At 43.0% G+C, this 19,107-nt stretch overlaps 1 protein-coding gene across 3 annotated transcripts in view; it reads left to right on the top strand.

The window, feature by feature from the left end:
- Positions 1 to 17,608, top strand: part of col16a1 (collagen, type XVI, alpha 1) — a 67,168-nt gene extending 49,560 nt beyond the window's left edge. For 2 of the 3 annotated variants that reach the window (XM_047605289.1, XM_047605287.1), the window contains 33 exons: positions 66 to 92; positions 1,011 to 1,067; positions 1,239 to 1,283; positions 1,410 to 1,481; positions 2,234 to 2,287; positions 4,999 to 5,043; positions 5,145 to 5,264; positions 5,490 to 5,540; positions 5,638 to 5,709; positions 5,804 to 5,848; positions 6,447 to 6,491; positions 8,077 to 8,130; positions 8,224 to 8,277; positions 8,419 to 8,472; positions 8,552 to 8,596; positions 8,699 to 8,752; positions 8,834 to 8,869; positions 8,953 to 9,015; positions 9,102 to 9,173; positions 9,293 to 9,346; positions 9,481 to 9,525; positions 11,320 to 11,364; positions 11,598 to 11,651; positions 11,778 to 11,831; positions 11,924 to 11,974; positions 12,413 to 12,502; positions 12,628 to 12,663; positions 12,780 to 12,824; positions 13,910 to 14,104; positions 14,269 to 14,332; positions 14,505 to 14,681; positions 14,781 to 14,858; positions 15,977 to 17,608. In XM_047605289.1, the coding sequence (XP_047461245.1) occupies positions 66 to 92; positions 1,011 to 1,067; positions 1,239 to 1,283; positions 1,410 to 1,481; positions 2,234 to 2,287; positions 4,999 to 5,043; positions 5,145 to 5,264; positions 5,490 to 5,540; positions 5,638 to 5,709; positions 5,804 to 5,848; positions 6,447 to 6,491; positions 8,077 to 8,130; positions 8,224 to 8,277; positions 8,419 to 8,472; positions 8,552 to 8,596; positions 8,699 to 8,752; positions 8,834 to 8,869; positions 8,953 to 9,015; positions 9,102 to 9,173; positions 9,293 to 9,346; positions 9,481 to 9,525; positions 11,320 to 11,364; positions 11,598 to 11,651; positions 11,778 to 11,831; positions 11,924 to 11,974; positions 12,413 to 12,502; positions 12,628 to 12,663; positions 12,780 to 12,824; positions 13,910 to 14,104; positions 14,269 to 14,332; positions 14,505 to 14,681; positions 14,781 to 14,858; positions 15,977 to 16,170 (2,247 nt within the window). In that variant the 3' untranslated portion in view covers positions 16,171 to 17,608. The remainder of the gene's footprint in view (positions 1 to 65; positions 93 to 1,010; positions 1,068 to 1,238; positions 1,284 to 1,409; positions 1,482 to 2,233; positions 2,288 to 4,998; positions 5,044 to 5,144; positions 5,265 to 5,489; positions 5,541 to 5,637; positions 5,710 to 5,803; positions 5,849 to 6,446; positions 6,492 to 8,076; positions 8,131 to 8,223; positions 8,278 to 8,418; positions 8,473 to 8,551; positions 8,597 to 8,698; positions 8,753 to 8,833; positions 8,870 to 8,952; positions 9,016 to 9,101; positions 9,174 to 9,292; positions 9,347 to 9,480; positions 9,526 to 11,319; positions 11,365 to 11,597; positions 11,652 to 11,777; positions 11,832 to 11,923; positions 11,975 to 12,412; positions 12,503 to 12,627; positions 12,664 to 12,779; positions 12,825 to 13,909; positions 14,105 to 14,268; positions 14,333 to 14,504; positions 14,682 to 14,780; positions 14,859 to 15,976) is intronic. The other variant, XM_047605290.1, reaches the window with a different exon arrangement.
- The last annotated feature ends 1,499 nt before the right edge of the window (positions 17,609 to 19,107 follow it).

Here is a 19,107-nt window from a genome sequence, read left to right as displayed (position 1 = left end):
GTGTGTGTGTGTGTGTGTGTGTGTGTGTGTGTGCTTGCGTTTTCTCTGTCTCCTTTCTCTTGCAGGGGCGTGACGGAGCTAAGGGGGACAAGGTAAGTCTACCGTTTTGTTTAGATGAAGGGGACTGAGGGGGTTTGATTATAAGGGGATGGAACAGATGGTAATCACAAGAGATGGCACAACACCCCACCAACTTCGGCACACCCCACCCCAGACACACACACACACAGACGCACACTCCGGCCCCGGGGCACAGATAGAGTAGCAGCGGAGGTGACAAGTGTACTGTTGCTGGCGGACAAGAGGAGTTTCGGGGGCCTTAAGAGAGAGTGTGTGCGAGACTATTAATTACCACATTCATCAGAGCCACCAGTCCAGACTGTCACTGAGAAGGTGGGAGAAATGAAGAAGCGGTGGAGGCAGTGCTTAAAGGGTTGGGCGGGGGGGGGTGGGATGTGGGACAGGAGCGTTTATTAAGGCTGAGTTGAAAGCCAGAGTAAAGTTAAAAAAGTTGGGAAAGCGGAGAGAGAAATGAGCGCGAGGTTACATTTAGAGATTCGTCACAGTCTTTGCTCTGTGTATTTACTCAAAGTCTGTACCTGTTCTGGCAAAGCTTGCACATACGGTAAAAAATTGCTCTGGCTGTCAGAGGAAAATAGTGAACGCAGGTACATGATTGTAGATATATAATGTGGGATCCTCTTGCTACTGATGAATTTCTTTGCCTTAAAGAATCATACATTCATTGTAAACATGCGGGGACAATTCTTTGAGTTCCTAACATTTCACAAAGAACTGTCCTTAGCATCATATCTCTGCTACTTTTGAAGTGGCTTTGTGGTGGGTAATATTCCAGGATTCAGACAGTCTCAACAAAAGTGTACTGCAAGATGTTACAGTTATTACAGTTATAAGAGAAGTTTCTATTACATTTTGAATGGAGTCTCAGGCTTTGCTTAAAATTGTGCTACGCTATAGCTTTTCAAGGATCTATTTCTGACATGTTTCAGGGTGAACCCGGAGAGTGCAACTGCATATCGTCGGTGCACACTGGTGTAGGCGGACCTGTGAGTACACACTTGCACACACACACGGGAATGAACAGCAAACCAACCAATCAGGACTCCACGTGGAAAAACTTGTTATTTCTCTTCGACGTCTTCCTGTGATTTGGCATCCGTTGCATTCTTCTTAACTTCACCGGTGCTGTTCTGATTTAGACTATTCTTGCCTTCCAGGGAGCCCCGGGAACTCCAATGAACCCGTGGCAAGCCGGGCCTCAGGTCTGATCTGACAGCCAGCAATCCTGTCTAGTGTTACATTTCAAACTTTGTTTGCAAACTCACAATGCTCTCAGTTTGCATTTGAATGTGAATGTGTGCGATGTAATTTGCCTTCATACATTACAGGGCCCCCCAGGACCTCCTGGCCCACCTGGCCCACCTGGGCCTCAGGGATCTACTGGAAACACGGGACCCCAGGTAAGAGAGAGGGCCAGCAGGTTGACGAGGGGGCTGTTTCATTAGTTCAATTCAGAAGCTGCTCCATTAGCCTGAATTGAACTAGGGCCTAGTTTTGATGTAGGCTTCCAGCTTGGGCACGTTGGGTACATAAGTGTGGCTTTGACATGCTTTGCATCTTCAGGGGGTGAAAGAAAAGTCCATAATATGCATGTAGGAAATGGACTGACATGATATAAAGTATTGTCTTTGGATCAAGTCAAGTTTAAACAATAAAATGCACTAACCCACCTGGTGCTTCAAGCCTTAACCCGTGTGGAAAGCATCTCAGCTGGCTTTCAGAATGTCAGTCAAGACATGAACAGTTATTTGAAGGCCTGGTTTTCAATGCAAAAGTTCACCAAATGTGCTGCGCTTATCCAATATCTGAATTTGATGAATTTCAAACGTTTGTGCTTCAAACAGACCTTCAAATAAAGTGATACTCTGATCTGTGCTGCAAGAGTCAAAGGCGTAAGAAAGACAGCAGGGGTGGTGACTGGACTGAAGAGGTCATGTCTCTTGACGGGGTGCATTTTGTATTAATAACTGAACTCAAAGTAGCTCAAAATGCAAATATTGTGTTAATTCAGACTCATAAATTCTGACATGACAAGAGAGGGAACAGGCTTCATCATTTTGACCCTGCCCCTTTGACTCTGCCTTAACCGCCGGTGGGAGTGGCTAGCCAGTGATTGGCAGCAAACCAGCTCAACCTCAGTTCCTTCTTTCAGGGTATCCCTGGAAACGACGGGCTACCGGGGAAACCGGGTTTGCCTGGAAACATCGTAAGTAAAATTAGACAGAAAAAGGAGGAGAGGCGGCTCTTATCTGGTGATTTGGGATCTGGGGCCTTATGCATAAATGATGCAAGACCGGAAAAATAAATGCATGTGTCATTAAGGTGAATTATAAAAAAAAAACGATGGTCCCTCAATTCCATATTCCATGTGTGCTTCAGATTAGTTTTTAAGGTCTCTGGTTATTAATGTAAGGGAAACAGTTAAAGCATACAAGAGTCAGTTTGGAAAACCTTTTTTTTTTTCTTTTTTTTTTTGGCTATAATGTTATACCCCTAAAGCTGTACTGCAGATTTAACTTTCTTGACAACAAAAGTTTTGAGTCCAAGTGTGTTGTAGTTTTGCAGGGATGCTTGTGATGTCAGATGGATAGAGCAAGTTGTGTGCTACACAAAATTAAAAGGATGCATATTCCTGTATGTTTCATAATGGCTGATATGCATTACATGAAACATGCATTGAATTCTCCACCTGCAGAATTTCCACCTCTTCCTTATTCAACCACAGGTCTGTTTGTAACCTCAGAGTACATTATGCGTGCTTGTGCACAGTACAGAAAGTCACTTACAGTCAGTGCAAGGACAAAATCCTGGTGAAAAAAAGAAAGGAGGAAGCTATTCTCTGGCTGCCTATGGTGTCACTTTTGTTCTTTCAGGTCTGTTTATGGCTTAATTTCATTAGGGGGATATCAATACTGATCCCCAGCCAGCACTCAAGGGGAACTTCACCTTCAACATAGGAATTAAAGTTGTAGTTTAATGGAGGAAAGGGAGGCCCTAATCTCCCTCAAACTGATTTCACGCAAACTCTCTGCTGAAAAGTGTTGATTGGTCACTTGTTAACGAGTACCTCTGTACTCAAATTTGTGTGTCATAAAAAGAGACCGATTATTGAATTTTCCGGCGTGTAAAAGTTGGCACCCGCTTTCCTCTATACACTCACTTGTACACACACACGTCCCCCCGTGGGTTTTGCCTTTCAATTCTGGTTCAAAAACCTGTCACTGTCTCTTTCTGCAATGTTCCCGCAGATGTCATTTCTCTGAAAGTAGCGGCATAGTTCTGAGAACTGCTGATTTGTCCTTAAAACTTAGCAATAATTGTGAGAAATCACATAGCTGGCAATTTTTCTGATCCCTCCGGAGTGCGACAGACGTGAACATTGCGCGGTGACACATAATTATATAGAGAACTTTCTTCCGAGCAGGTCCGTTAATGCACAGGGCCTTGTTCTTGCTCGTGTAACAGCCAATAGCGTGCGCCATGAAATAGCCTTTCTAGCTAATGGCACCAGTTCGAACAATGTCAAATGGGTTTGTAATGACTTTGAAACAAGGCCAGGTGCTATTGACAGACTCTCTGGGTAGAAGGGGTCCCGTTGCTTTGATGGGGTGCTGACCGCCTTTCACAGTCAATGTGATCTCGTATGTCGAATGCGCTGTTTTATTTCAGAATTTACTGTTGGCCCATTGGTACATTATTATTGATTTATTTATGCTGGGGCTTTTGTCTCGGTAGTTTGTGTGTTCGGAGCCAGTTCTGATGTGTTGTTCCTGATACTCAACTCAAGTTTAACCTTTATTGGAACTTGATCTCTTGACAGAATGTAATTAGTTTCAAAGGCAGGAAAGAAAACTGGACTTCTGTTGTTTTTTTTTTTAATATCAACACACTGTATTGTGAGATATGTTCTCCCTGTGCCTTGATGAGCTTCCTCCGATCTCTCTGGCTTTGATTGGTCACTCTAAATTGGCCGTACAGTAGGTGTGAATGTGGGTGTGACCCCGCCTTTCATCTATGTCAGGTGGGTATAGTCGAAGAACCTAACGACTGAGATGAGTGATGTGACGTGATCAAAGAACCTCTGTTCTCCACCCGCTCGTTTTCTTCATTTCTGCAGCCGTGGTCATTTGTTTTCCTCTGACATTGTGCCTAATGGAAAGGTTGTGTCAGCCGGTACCAGGTTTTTGCTGCTCCCAGTGAAGCCGCAGTAAGTGGAGCCCATCTAGGGTGTGAAATCGCATTTGTACGGCGACAAATAAGCTTAGCGAAACATCTGATCATTTTTAATCAGCCACTTAGAAAGATTTTAATACGTGTTTGTGTTTTTTTTTTTTTTTAAAGTTAGAGAAATAGATCTTTGCCTCAGGTGTAACTTGTGGCTGTGTGTTCGGATTTTGTGTGTGCTGCCCTTGCACTGATGATGCCAAGACCTTCTACTTTGAAAATTAGAATATTTGTCAAAATGTAACATCCCTTTTTGTGAACCATGTTTTTCCATTTGATCCCGTACGTTGCCGGGGGGAATAAAACGTCCTCGTATTTTTTAATATTGCATATTTGTGCATTTCTCCCGTATGGACACACCATTTATCCTGGTTAGAATTAGTCATCATATTGAATCATAAGCACAGTATAAAGAAGTATCACTCTACTGAACTAAAAAAAAAAGAAAAGAAAAAGAAATTGGTCTACATTGCATTCTGGTCTATATTAAGGGATGACGTCATTGAGAACATGTGGCGGCTTAAGGAAACTTAAAGTTTGTAACGGTGTATTTGGAGAAGAGCGTCGGGTAAAATGTGTTGTTTTTCAAATGTGGAATGGTTGATTATTTGCCTTCCATTAATTGCTCACTCTGAAGCCATAAATTCTTAAATGAATATTAATTGGATTTCTGTTTCCCTGTTTCTTGTGCAGAGCCCCACCGGACCACACGAGCTGCCTCGAGACGAAAGCACCGATGTAAGTTCGTCATTCCAACGCTGCGTTTTAGAGAATGAGGGGGTTTGCATTTTTGGCCTGTGTATATATACGATATATATGTGTGTGTGTGTGTGATGCAGGATGACTGTGAGGGGGGCTGTTCCCAAGGTTCCCCAGGGGTGCCAGGCATGTCTGGTGCCAAGGGAGAAAAAGGAGAGCAGGGCAAGCCTGGTGTAAACCCTTTGGACAGCTGTGACAGGGTGAGACTCGGGGCCACTTTTTCCTCACAAAAACCCTTTCACCTTCACTGTATGATTCTCCAAATTCAGAATCATGTGAAACGACCGCGCTTGCTGTTCAATGCAAAATGACAGTCCATCGTTTTGTATTGTCTCAGAGTGTGTGCATGGCTTGATGTGGTCGTCTCCTTCACTCTCTCTCGTCGACTTTTGCTCTGATAACTTCTTTCTCTTCTCTGTTTGTAGTGTTTGGAGAGACTCCAGAGGGCGCAGAGGGAACAGGCAACACAACCAGCGGTCAGTTGAAGTCACTGCCGTGTTAACGATACCCACAGACGCATATTGTACGTGAACACCTGTGCATTTTCTGGTAATTTATTTCTCGGCCTCACAGGTCGATCAATCGTGCACAGGAGCACCTGGTATTCCAGGAATGCCTGGATCACCGGGGCTTAAAGGAGATCAAGTGAGTCCAAAGCTGGATGCCTCGCATATACTGTTATTTCGTTGTGAGAGTAGAAGATTTAAGTGTAACTTTTCTTTCCTCGCATTTTTTTCAGGGTCCCCCAGGAGAAAGGGGGCAAGCAGGAATCCCAGGACTCATGGTAAGGATTTATCCCAACCTTAATATTCAAAACAGTGCATATGTTATTCGTGTAACCATTCCACGTGACTCACCTTTATGAGACGTTTTCAGAAGTCTTCTTATCATGGCCCTAAATTGCTTATATCAGTATTTTAAGAAAAGTTCTCCAGCTTGATTATGATATATTTTTCCATCGTCCTGCTACTGAGAATCTATTATCTGCGGTTCAAAAATGCTAAACGGCATTCTAATCACTGCCTTACAGTAGCACGCCAGTACTTCTGTGAGTGAAAAGATTACTTTTCTTTCATTATTTTAGGACAGCACCGTAGGGTTTTCGTCTCAAAGTGTAGATTTGCAGTGACTTGATGGGAGCTCATGCTTGCTGGCTTCCGTGAGCTCACAGAGCCCCCTGCTGGTCAAAGTGAACTGAAAACACCAACCTCTTAAATGCTGATTCACACAAGCACACTGCTGCAGTGCCTACTGCGGATTTCACCTAATTGTCAGGAGCAGATTGAAATCTGCTTTAATCAGAGGTGTGAATATATAAGTACATCTTGTCTCAGGTGTTTTTAAAGTGTTCATGTCATTTTTTTTTTTTTTTCTGCCCACAGGGACCTCCGGGTTTCCCTGGTGCTCCGGGTCCATCTGGTTTAAGTGTAAGTTTCATTCACACTTTCACGCATTTTTTTCTCATTTAATCACAAAGGGAAGAAGCTGAATTAGTATTACTGTGTAAGTAAAAATAGGTGAAAAATCCTTCTGAAGTAACAGTTGAGCAGGTAAATGTAACGCAAGTAGAAAATTAAAAGAAGTGTTTCTGAAATAAAATGGGCAATTCTTATTTAAGCTAATGCTTTTGTGGTAGCTGCTGATGGTCAAGGGGTCATTGACTAACTAATTAGTCTACATTTGCTTACATCAGTCAAGCAAACCGTAAACAAAATAAGCAGCATTTTGGACTTAGTCTTTGCTTTACTATCACATGTTGGGATTTAAGCTCTTTTATCGTTATTATACCACCTGAAAAATAGTATTGATTGTAACGTCTGAAAAGTAGCGTTGTTGAAGTGTAAAGCAGCATGAACTGGAGTTACTTTTTTTTTGTGCCTCTTTGTATCAGTCAACCGCCCCTTGATTATTCCGTCTTTGCCATGTCGCCACTCTCCCCTCCGCCCTCTCCGCGTGGCTCTTTGATGAAAGTTACTTCAGATGGAGAAACGATTTGGTCGTCTCTTTGTCCAGTTGTTCAATTATTACCCCGTCTAAGTGATGGAGAGCGGCACTGCCGCGCGGAGCTCTCCCCTTCCCTTTTTCCCCCCCGCACAGATTTATTGTTTCAGGAGAATAGAGATGCTAAATGAGCGAGCCATGTGAGCGCTGCGTGGAATCCATTTGCGGCGTAGTAGCACTTCATAGCAGGTGTCAGCTTCTGCTGCGTGTCTGTTTGAGGTGTTTGTGAGGGAGAGGAGGAGAAGTGTGACCATGCTGTTGAATGTGTTGCCCCTCTTTAGTGGTGGGGAAGTTATTCAGTGCTCAGCTACCACTGATTGTCTCAGATAATTTTGCATTTTTTTTTTCTCAGAATCACAATTTCACAGTAAAGAATAAGTTGCATCCGCCATCTTTTTGTTAACTCATTTAACAAAACTTCCTTTTCTGTTCTTTATCTGTCTCTCACGTACATGAACCGTTGCTAGGCAACAGATCACACTTACTTATGTGCATATTAATATTTGCATCAAAACAGCATAATAGTAGTACCGTGACAAAGTGTATCTGTAATATGAACTCCATATTTTGTGGCTCATACACTTTTTCTTCTTTTTATTACATTTTTGTGTGGTTTGTGCGAGAGAAAAACAATGAGATGAAGCCACAATTGAAAGGATCCCTAGCTGTGTGACTTGTGCAGAAAAAATAATAGATGAATAGAAACTGAACCAGCTGGACTGAGAAGCCAGTGTTTTGCTCCTGGGTATCACCAGACTCATCAGAGTTAAATCACCACCCAGAAGCTTCCTAACATATACAGCAGAGGAGAAACTCAAAACTAGGCAATTCCAGGGGGGAGAAGATCCTGTTTAGCCTGTTACCTGTTTCCTGTGTTTGATATCGACTTTTCCCGTCATTTTATTTCCACCAGGAAACGTCCAGCAGAGATACATATGATATCTTGTCCTTCGTTTTTTTTTTTTTTTTTTTTTTTTTTTTTTAATCTTTCCACTCTCCTTTCATACTCAGGGTCAACAGGGCGAGCGAGGGTTACCCGGCCTCCCTGGAATGAAGGGCGAGCAGGTAAAGTATCTGACAGTCGGTTTCCCTGAAATTATAACATGAAGAAAAATAATTGGTTTCCTCTTTTGATTGATCGGACGATCTTTACCTCAGGGCTCTCCGGGGACCTCCGGGTATCCAGGAACCATGGGACCACCTGGACTGCCTGTAAGTTATTCTCCCCTCCTCATTATAAAGGAGCTGTGGGGACAGGGCCCCGACAGCATCCTGACAGCTTTCATGGATGGGTCTGGGGTTGCGTTGACGTGTGAGCCGACACTGATTCACTTGGCTTTCTGTGTTTGTCAGGGACTGAAGGGCGAGCGTGGAAGCCCGGGAGGCAGTGGTCAGAAAGGGGAATCGGTAAGCTACTGCGCCAGCACGAAATTAATCTGCCGGTTGTGTTGTAAATTATTGGTTAACAGTTCCTTTGCTTCTGCAGGGCCCTCCTGGTAACCCTGGGTATCAAGGACAGGCTGGCTCACCGGTCAGTGTTTCGTCATAAATTTGGCTCGGCAGTTTTTGGAGTCTGGCTTTTTCATTTATCATTTTCAAGTTTAATAACTTAGAGGATATTCTTCATTTGCAGGGTATTAAAGGAGACACGGGACCAGCAGGGCCTGCTGGGCCCAAAGGGGATCAGGTATGTTTAACACATGTTGCACATGAAAGAAGAAGGAAACTAATTAAACCCATATTAACACATTGCGCTTTTAATTTGAAGGGTTTCCAAGGACAACCAGGTTTCCCAGGACCACCAGTATGTAAATGCTTTAACACCCTAGTTTATTTGTTTTTTGTTTTTTTTTAACAACTGTATTGACCCTATGTGTACAATTCCAGGGTGGACCAGGTCCTTCCGGCAAACCTGGAAGAGAAGGGCTTCCTGGGCTCAAAGGTGAAAAAGTGAGTACAAACCACACAGATATCATGTCATGAATTACTATGCGTCTAAAATCATCACGTTGGACTGAAATTCCTTCGTGTCGAAGGGCAACGATGGTGCTCAAGGCTCCCAGGGACCATCTGGACCCCCCGGCTCACCCGGCTCCCCAGGCTTGATGGTACATATGTTTATTTCATTGCATATGATCCAAGTTCATCCTAGCCCAACCTATCTATTGTGAACTAAATGCTATTTTGAGTCTTCATGTGTACTCTCCACTCCTGTTTGCAATGGAAGGGCCCTCCCGGCATTGAAGGAATGGATGGAAAAGATGGGAAACCAGGGCTGAGGGTAAGCGTGTCTACACATGTGCCTACACACGTGCTGCATATCCAAGGGCACATTGCATTACAGCTATAGTCAGTATAGATAAAGCCATGGGTATAGTATCTGATCTTTGACACCGGCTATTTTTCCGTTATCAGGGAGAGACAGGCCCTCCAGGCCCAGCAGGACCACGAGGAATCCCAGTGAGTATGACCTCTAACATTTATCTAACCCGATGTAATTTTCTGACCGGTGTAGAAAACAACATGCATTAGACATGTGAAATACAGCGTCTATGTCGTACAAAGTAATTGCTATGTAATTCAGCTCATATTATAATGTAATATTAACTAAATGATTGATTTTTTTATATGTATTTTATTGATTCTGAACTGTTTTAAAGACTCTCATGGTCCCCAGAGGATAAATCCTGAAATGGTGATCCTTTCTCTTTTAGATCATAGGTCTTCAAGAGGGGGTCCACGACCCCTAGGGGGTCCGCGGGAGTACTGCAGGGGGGTCGCAGAATCTTTGGTTGATTAGACATATTTATATATTTTATCATCACTCATTCAGTGATGCAGGAACTGTCTCAAAAGCGCATCGTTTCACACAGAGCGCCACACTAGACCTGTCAATCTAAGCCTCCTGTGCACAGTAGGCCCCGCCCCTATCGCTGCTGAGCCAATCAAAAGACCGCATCTGTTTGTCTATCTATCTGCCACCAAGGTGTTGAATGTTTGAAATACAAAAAAAGAATATTTGAATCTGGGTATTATTTGAATAGCTAAATATTGAATGCAAAATTATAACAATAATAATGTATATTTGTGAATAGCAATAGGCCGAGTTTAATATAGAACACATATAGTAGGTTGGGGGTCCCTACTTAATCTCTCATCAGTTTGGGGTCCTTGGCCTGAAAAACAGTGAAGACCCCTGTTTTAGATGGCTGTGATCATTTTGCACATTCACATTGTACACCGGATGAATCTAAATGACTTTGACGACCTTCTGACTTTTCCACTACGTGCCAACATGAGGCTTGTATCGTTAATATTTTTGATTTATTGCCCAGAAATTTGGCGCACTTTCTTTCCCCAAGGCTCACCGTAACAATGTACCAGTATCATCTTACTATTTTCCATTTTAATTTGGTATTATATTTCTCATCAGAGGTAAATCACTTGTCTTTTTAATTGCAAAACTAGCTGCACAACCCACTATAGTGTGTTAACTGGAGAATCAGTATTATACAGATGGGGAAAATGTGAAATGTTGCGTTCCGCTGAACATTCACACCAGAAAAATTCTCATTAGTTCTCAACAACTAAAGCTTGTTTTTGTACATCCAATCTGTTAGGCAGACCTTGCCACGGCTCCCATTGAGTTCCAGAAACAGCAACCTAGTATGCAAATCAGCCCGCATACTAAAACCTTTGTCATTAAAACCTTTTCTGTGGCTCTTTTGGGATGGATGGGCGTGCGCACCCTCGGCAGCGAGACGTATTTTGGATTCAAAATTCATGTGCAGAAGAGTTTCAGAAAGGACTTTAATTCTTAACCTATGTAAAGTGTCTCCGGCAATGCCCTATTCAAATTATCATGGAATGTGACTGATGATACCCCTCTCCCTGCCTCACCCATGTTGGGAACGCTACATTAATATGTGCAGTCATTACTCAGTCTTGCTAATTTTGTAGAAGTCACTGCTGAAGCGACCCCATTTGAAACTTCTAGGCCCCTCACCTCCCTCTAATACCTTCGTAACTTTCTGCCTTGTGTACGGATGCAGCCGAAGCGCTGATATTTACACAACGTAGTTTGCTTCCCTCTGTCTCTTTCTTTTTATTTCCCCCTCACACTCTTTGTATCTCAGTTTGTGTTCTGCCCAAGAGCAGGTGTTCAGGATTTCAAAGACGCGTCTGCCTCTTCCATTGGCAGCCTCGACATTGTGAATTTTTACCAATCTTATTCTCTTTGATGTCTCTCCTCAGGGATTCAAAGGGAAAACTGGCCATGTTGGCTTTCCCGGACAGAAGGTTAGCCAGCAACTCATTGCTTTACCATCACACTATGTCTCTCAGTTTGTGTAGCTACAGCGACTGTCTCATGCTTGTGTGTGAGTCCAAACTGTTTTATCAAGCTGATAATTATGATTAAAGTCTGGCGGTGCTGCTTTGCTACCTTGTTGTTTTGAACCTCCACCATGAGAGCGATGCGATCCTCTCATACTTCCTCTATCACCTTTTAATAAACCTTTTTTTTTCTCCAGGGTGAAAATGGACCTTCAGGTCCACCTGGACAACCTGGCAGACCTGGCCATGATGTGAGTATTTCTGCTTCTTGCTTAAGGAGCACATTAATAATCCACTTACATACTCAAAGGACTTGCCTCCATATATCACAGTTAGTGTAACCAAAATGTCTAATGGTCATTCTGTGATCTTTCCAGGGTGATCCAGGTGCCCCAGGAGCTCTGGGCCGACCTGGGCCCCCAGGTCATGCTGTACGTATACCTCTCCTTTAACCTTACATTTGTCATCTATTAATTTTGTAGCATGTTAGCATGTTTAATAATGCCTTTCCTTTCTTTTTCAGGGTTCCACAGGTCCAGCTGGACCACCAGGACCTCCTGGTGCATCAGGATTGGTAAGAGAGCATAATCAATGCTTTTGATCATTCAGCACTTGAATGTTTAAATTTGATCGGATGAACTGAAATGAGGGGAAACGTGTTGTTTACTGAGACCATAAAGTCATAGAAAGATGTGAGCGCAGAAGACAACAGACATTAATTGTGATTACAGAAATAATTACGGAGGCTGCTCAAACTGAAAAGAAAAAATAAAACAGATAACCACGGATAGGATAAAGTATCTTCATTTAAAGTCATAATTTGTTGTGGGCCTTCAGAAAGTGTTAGAATGATGAATTATTGTCCGCATGTGGTATGCGCGTGTGCGCGCGAGAGAAGGAGCGAAGGTGAGACGAGACGCAATTGAAATTCTGTCCTGCCGCCCGAAAAAACGAAAAGCAAAAACAAACAACCGAAGATATTCACCTCCGCGTTTTCTGCCTCGCTCTCTAGGGTATAAAAGGAGATAAGGGCCAGGCTGGAGAGAGGGGTCTCCCGGGGATGGGAGGACCCCCAGGACCACCGGGGCACCCGGGGTCTATGGTTAGTACTTTGCGGCTTATCTTATCAGCTCTCAAGTTTATTCCCTTAAACAAAAGAAGGTTCAATTAAACATAATCCAAAGTGTCAGTCTGCCACTCAATGTGTTCTCCTGCTCTGTGTTTCAGGGAGAGCCAGGCACCGACGGTGCAGCTGGTAAAGATGTGAGTAATGTCTGAGGGTGTTGTTTGTGCTGTTAAAAGTATAATACAGAGAGACTGATGTGGTGATGTGTATATATTTCATTGTTTGATGGATATCTCTGTCTTTATTTTGACAGGGAGCGGCGGGCCTTCCGGGGGACAGCGGGCAGCCAGGTCAGAAGGTAAGGACTGACTCAGCGTGGCGCAGCGTTATGGGTGTGTGTGTGTGTGTGTGTGTGTGTGTGTGTGTGCGACATCAAGCTGAGCGTCGGCCATCCATTACGTCCGCAGACCATCAGAACGCTGCGAGATTCACAGTTTTTATGCTCCCTTAGCCCAGGGAGACTTATGCCGACACAATGGTGCTGAAGACGCTCACTCCCCTGATTTCTGCCCGCTCAGCACCCGCACTTAACACAGTCATCAGTTCACTAACCCGCCGACCCCCCGACTGACAACCTCCTTCCTCCTCACCTCGCTTCACCCTTCTGCAAACTGGCAGCCGCCCCCCCCAGCTAACCCCACACGGCTATTGAGCCTGTTGGGCCCTTCTGTAGACTCAGTCTTACAGTAGGTGGCTGCAGTGATAAAGTTATTCTTCTGCCTGTGGGATAATGCTATTAAGCATGAGGGGAGATGCTAGATGAGGCTATTTGTCACGCTGACAGGACGGCATTGTCAGGGTTTTAGCCACGCAGAAGAGGAGAACAGAGGAGACAGACAAGAACGGACTCCTCTATTCTTCCCGCTCCTCTCTATTTCAACAGCCGCTTGCCTGTCGCTGACGTGTAAACATTAGACGTCCATTATGGGCTTCTTTGTCCTCGATAAATCACTGTCGCTGAAGTAGCGCGGCTGTGTTTGAGTGTATTTACGCAGCCTGAATGCTGAGCGCGGCCGTGTGGAAAGTGATATAGATGTACCCGAAAGCTGTCCAAAGCGGGCCTGCCTGTTCCCTCAAACACAGCTGATGATAGTCCCTCACACTTTATAACAGAATGAGCATTAATATTTATCTTATTATTTCCTGTGGGACTGTGACTCAGTTGAGAAGACTGAAATGTGAAGCTTCAGCTTCAAGGTTTTCTGCTAAGCTAAGCTAACTCGCTAAAGGTTTAAACTTCCAATTTAGCATAAGATCAGAGCACTTACTTAACTCCTGGTTAGAAAGCAAAAAGGTGTATTTCTTGAACTCTTTCTTGCAAGTAAAAGACTCTCGTGATATATTGTCCTTTAACCACCACCTTTGCTCGTGTCTGTCTCCCAGGGTGAACCAGGGGCCCCTGGCCAGAGGGGTGCTCCAGGTGAGAGAGGTAGACCAGGGCCCCCTGGTGGTGGAGGATACCATGGCAAAGAAGCACAGCCCATGATTGGCCCAGTCGGACCCAGAGGGGAACGGGGAAGCCCCGGCTCAGAGGGCCCCCCTGGATCTCCTGGTCTTCCAGGGTCACCGGGAAATGATGTGAGATACAGTTATACTGCTGTTACAGCTCTTTAGTTCCCATTCATGCTTTATGTAGCAGTGGTCGTAGACGCTCACTATCTCAATCTGTTCTTTTTTTTCTGTTATCTATTTTGATTAATGGCTGCCTGTTTGTTTTGCTCTTTGTCTCTCTTCTAAAATAGGCTGTCGTCAATTATGATGAAATCAAGAATTTCATCCGGCAGCAGGTGATCAAGATCTTTGACGGTGAGGGAATGAACAAATGTACATTGCTGTGTGAATGTTTCATGAGCACGATGCCGCAGTTTGTACACCAGAGGAGTACTTTCTCTTTAGATGCACATTTCAAAGGATGATTCAAATTTGCCTGTCGGGTACCGCTTCTAATGCTTTATTATTGCTTGTTGCCTCTCCCCAGAGAGAATGGGCTACTACTTGTCTCGTATGCAGAGTCCAGTAGAGATGGTGTCATCCCCAGGCCGACCTGGACCCCCAGGGAAAGACGGGACACCCGGTAATCCAGGAGCTCCAGGTGCCCCTGGAATGCCGGGACAGATCGGCAGACAAGGTCGACCAGGAGGTCAAGGACTCCCAGGTGAACCTTTAACTCATAACAATGTGAAAATAATGCTATGGGTCATCATTAGCTGCAAATAGTTACATGCGTTCATTTTATGCGACTCTCTTCCTGTAGGACCACGAGGACCACAGGGAGAAAAAGGAGACAAGGGTATTGGAGAGATGGGAGATATAGGACCTCCAGGAGCACCAGGTAATGTAGCCCACTGGTTGATAAATCAGTAAGCGGCAGCCACTTAGTTCGGAATCAGAAGTTTTGACTACACTCTGTGGTGAAATGTTTTATCAGATTTCGTCATATTGAGTTTTGGCTTAGTTTTTTCTCATGCTAATTGCTGTTAATGTCTGTTGAGTTTAAGTTCAAACGTTGAGACATTTCAATTCCAATACTTATTTGTTTCTCTCAGCTCTTTTATTGAGCCACTTACGTGTGGAGAAAGCTGAGCAACAGCTGGTGCAAAATTTGAAATTGGCTAAAACTCCACAACCGACGCTAATTACTGAAAATGTTTGCATTCGTTGTTGATTAACAAATTGCCAGCACGATGAAGGTATTTTTTTCCCGTTCTTAAGCTGTCTAAATTAAAATTACCATTCCAGTTCATTCCATCCAAATCAGCATCCAAGAATCCTTAATCATCATTGAGTTCAAATAGCATTGGCTAAATTAGCAAATTAGCATCTGATGGAGCTGTTTGTTCAATCTGGCTTGAAAAAGAGTATCCACGTGGGTGGATCAAAGTACTGTTCATATTTCATTAATGTTCCCCTGTTGTGGCAATGACACCATCACGTATGTTACATATTTTCAACAGATCATCTGTAGTGAATGTAGATATCACGTGATCAAGTTGTAATTTTGTATCTACACTGTTGATACGGTGTTAAAAGGCATTGGTTTTCGCTCTGATGTCTTTATGGAAAAGAGGACGCCACAATAACCATAAAATTAGCTTAGCATAAAGCCAAGAGACAGAGGAAAAGCACTTTGTTCAAAGGTTAAAACATACTGCCTACACCTCCAAAAGCTATAGCATTATTGATAAAAAACATTCAATTCAATGATACATTATGTATATATATACACCAATCAGGCATAACATTATGACCACTGACAGGAGAAGTCAATAAGATTGACCATCTAGTGACAGTTCCATTATTTTGGACATGGGATTCTTGTGGATGTTGCTCAGACATGTAGCACAGCACTTATCACAGACCAGACCAGACGCTGTATCAAATAAACCGGCGGCGTTTTGCTTGGTTTGGACCAGCTGTTATTTCAGCTTCCATTTCCTTTTCTCGCTCCAGGTGTTCCAGGACCCCCGGGCTACGGTAAGATGGGACCCCCTGGTCCTGTTGGCCAACAGGGCGTTCCTGGAATCCCAGGCCCCCCTGGACAGGCTGGTTCAAAGGGAAATGATGGCCGGTGTAATCCAGCAGACTGTATGAGCCATCAAGTGGAGTACAGCCCCAAGGGCCCACCTATGAAGGGCCCCTGGTAGAGGGCTAGAGGACGGGGCCACGGGTAAAGAGACTTATACGGAGAAGACACAAAGCCAAAGACCATGACCCACAGTTATTAAGTCTGACCACAAGATGGAATACAGGAGCTGCCTTTGTTGTTGGATAGATAGATTTACAGAGTTCTACCATACATCTGAGCAGAAACCCATAATTTCTTTATAATGGCCCCGCTGGAACTGAGGCCTGCAGACACACCAGCAGCACATTCTCATTGCATCAGTCTTTTCCCCCTTGACTGCCGAGTCATTGCTATATTACAGTCTCTTATTTCGGCCTTGCCTCAATTCTTCTCTTTTTTCCCCTCCTCACTATGTTTTATTCCTTTTGTGTGTTCCTCAAACTACCCAGGAGAGGCGACAAGAATCACAATCTGTATTTCCTCCTCCTTGATTAATTCTGGCCTCTGCTGTTTTTTTTTCTTTCTTTTTTACTTCCTCCAATTTCTTTGTCTAAATCTGCAGGAAGAGAATACACACAGTTATTGTAGCACTTTGCTTTCATCTCTCATATCTTTGTTCCTTCCTCACACAATCTCATTCCGAGTGCATCCCATGCATTTCTAATATTCCGTCTCAGCGCTTGAGGTGTGATTTGAATTCGACCTGTAAGAGAATATCCCATGCCATTCAGTTTTGCAGAAACAGATGCCAGTTGCGTCCATACCCTCTTTGACAGATGGACTGTTTTGTATATATTTATATTTATATATATAGCGGCTGTTTTATACTTTTTCCAAAGACTTCGATAAAATTCATACACGTGGCAACTTATTTTTCACTGTCGACATTTATTGGGCAACAAAAAAATTGATATTTTTCTGTTTGTCTGTAAGCTCTCAAAATGGAATGATGTGTTCAGTTAAAGAAGAAGAATTATTTATAGAAGAAAATCGCGTTTTCGGAGGAAGAACATCGGCTCTTGTAATTATGTTGCTCAAGTCCACTTTGTGTCCTTTTGCCGCCATTATTTTTAGAAGTGCAGCCATTTTAAAGTATCTCATCTCATTTTGCATTTACAAAGTAGCAATAAAAGCCATCTGCCTGCCTCGCTGGGCACTTGTTTAAGAAAACGAATAAAACACGCTAACAATTGAGCCCATTCACCATAGGTACTGTAATGCAGCACAGCCACCGAGCACAGCCACCATCCACCCTCAGCATCACATCAGGATAAAGAAAATATTCTGAACACTTTTTCACTAACAACTTTTGTAGTGTTACATGTTACTGTATTTTGGGGTTTTTGATTGATTTTTTTTAAATAATTTTTTTATATCTGCGGAGTTTCAAACCATTACCATCTCTTACATGCTCTGTAGTTTAATCAGCTGTTTAAACTATGAGCCGTGGTCGGACTTTGGTTCTCACAAGCTAACCCATGGGAAATGTTAAACTGAATTAAATTGCTTTTCAAAGATCCTGCGTCGTGCGGTCATCATTGTCACCCCGTGAGCTCACTCACTCTGATGTTAATTGTGTAGTACTTATGTTGTGTCCTAGCATGTGCCGACACTAGAGCCTCTTTGCAGTTGTCTGTTTTATGTCTTTATGTGTGGTTCTCTGCTTCAAATTCTTGCATCACCCTGCAGTTTGTCTCTTAGTATTCTCTGAAGTGGCCTTGTCTCTTTGTAGTTGCTTATATCATTTTGTAGGTTCTTAGTACTTGTGCACCTTTGCAATTTTGTCTCCATGGTTTTCTTCATCCATTTCCTTTGTCTGCAGTGGTCTTATTTCTTTGTAGTTGCTTGTGTCATTTAGTGGCGACTCTTTGAAATAGTTTTTTTTTATCTTTTTGTTTTGTCTCTGCTTTTTTTTCCATCCATTTCACTCACTTTTGCTGTGTTATTCTGCTTTGTAGTTGTTTTGTCTCTTTGTTAGTTCATTTTCTGTTGTTGTTTTGTCTGTAGTTTTTTGTCTCTTTGTAGTTTTGTGATGTCTTTGCAGTTGTTTGTGCTTCTTTTTAGCTGTAGGTGTTTGTGTCATTACACTTCTTTTGTGTCTGTTTGTGCCTTGTAGTTTCCCTGTCTTTTAAGTACTCGTATTTCTCTTTGTAGTTTTTTGCAGCTGCTAGTCTATCATTCTGTTTGTCTTTGTAGCAGTTTTGCAGTGAGTTTTTTTTTTTTTTTGGTTGTTTTGCGTTCTTGGCCTTTTCTATGGCTTTGCAGTTTCCAACACAAAATACTTCAAGTCATCTCGAAACAGATCACATCACATTCAGTATTTAATCTGTGTGCCCACAAACTCCCAAGCCTTCGTATATATTGCTTTACTGGTACCCCTTTTCTGCTTTCTAATGCTTTTCCGAGTGAAAAGTGTGGTTGTTGCAAAAGGAATGCTAGGTGCATTTGACAAGCTGTAGTTGAGTATTAGATAATGTTGAACCTGATGGGGCATTAATGTTGAAAAAAAAGCTGAGCGTATGCAGCTCGGAAGCATGGGAGTTTATTTACATGCATGAGTCAGTTTTACTATTAAAGATTTGGAAAAAGTAGCAATACCGTATCCAAGGAGATGAATTTCCATTCCCAACATGATACAGAAGAGCATTAGATTTTACAAAAGGTTCTTCTTTATTGGTTTGGGAAGACCTGAACAACCAGGGGGGGGAAAAAAAACTCTTTACAGATGATTATATAAAGAACAATAAATAGCTTCTTTTGATGAAAATAAATCAGTCATGAAATCTCTGACATCCTGTGGAGAGTCGACAGTGGCATAGAAAGCGCATTTGGTCTGGTAACTGATGTGTTTTTGAGGAAAAGTCGTTATTTCTGCGGGAACTCCTCGATTACTCACTGATTTCATTAACACAGGACTTTTGTTGGTGCATATCGTAACCCATTCTTTTTTCTCTACATAATAATCAACACACATTTACAAAGATTTACAGCACTGCATTGTGGGAGATGGGAGTGC

This window comes from Mugil cephalus, chromosome 14 (assembly GCF_022458985.1).
Source record: "Mugil cephalus isolate CIBA_MC_2020 chromosome 14, CIBA_Mcephalus_1.1, whole genome shotgun sequence".
In the NCBI taxonomy this organism is placed as follows: Eukaryota; Metazoa; Chordata; class Actinopteri; order Mugiliformes; family Mugilidae; genus Mugil; species Mugil cephalus.
This window is presented reverse-complemented; position numbering and strand designations above follow the sequence as displayed.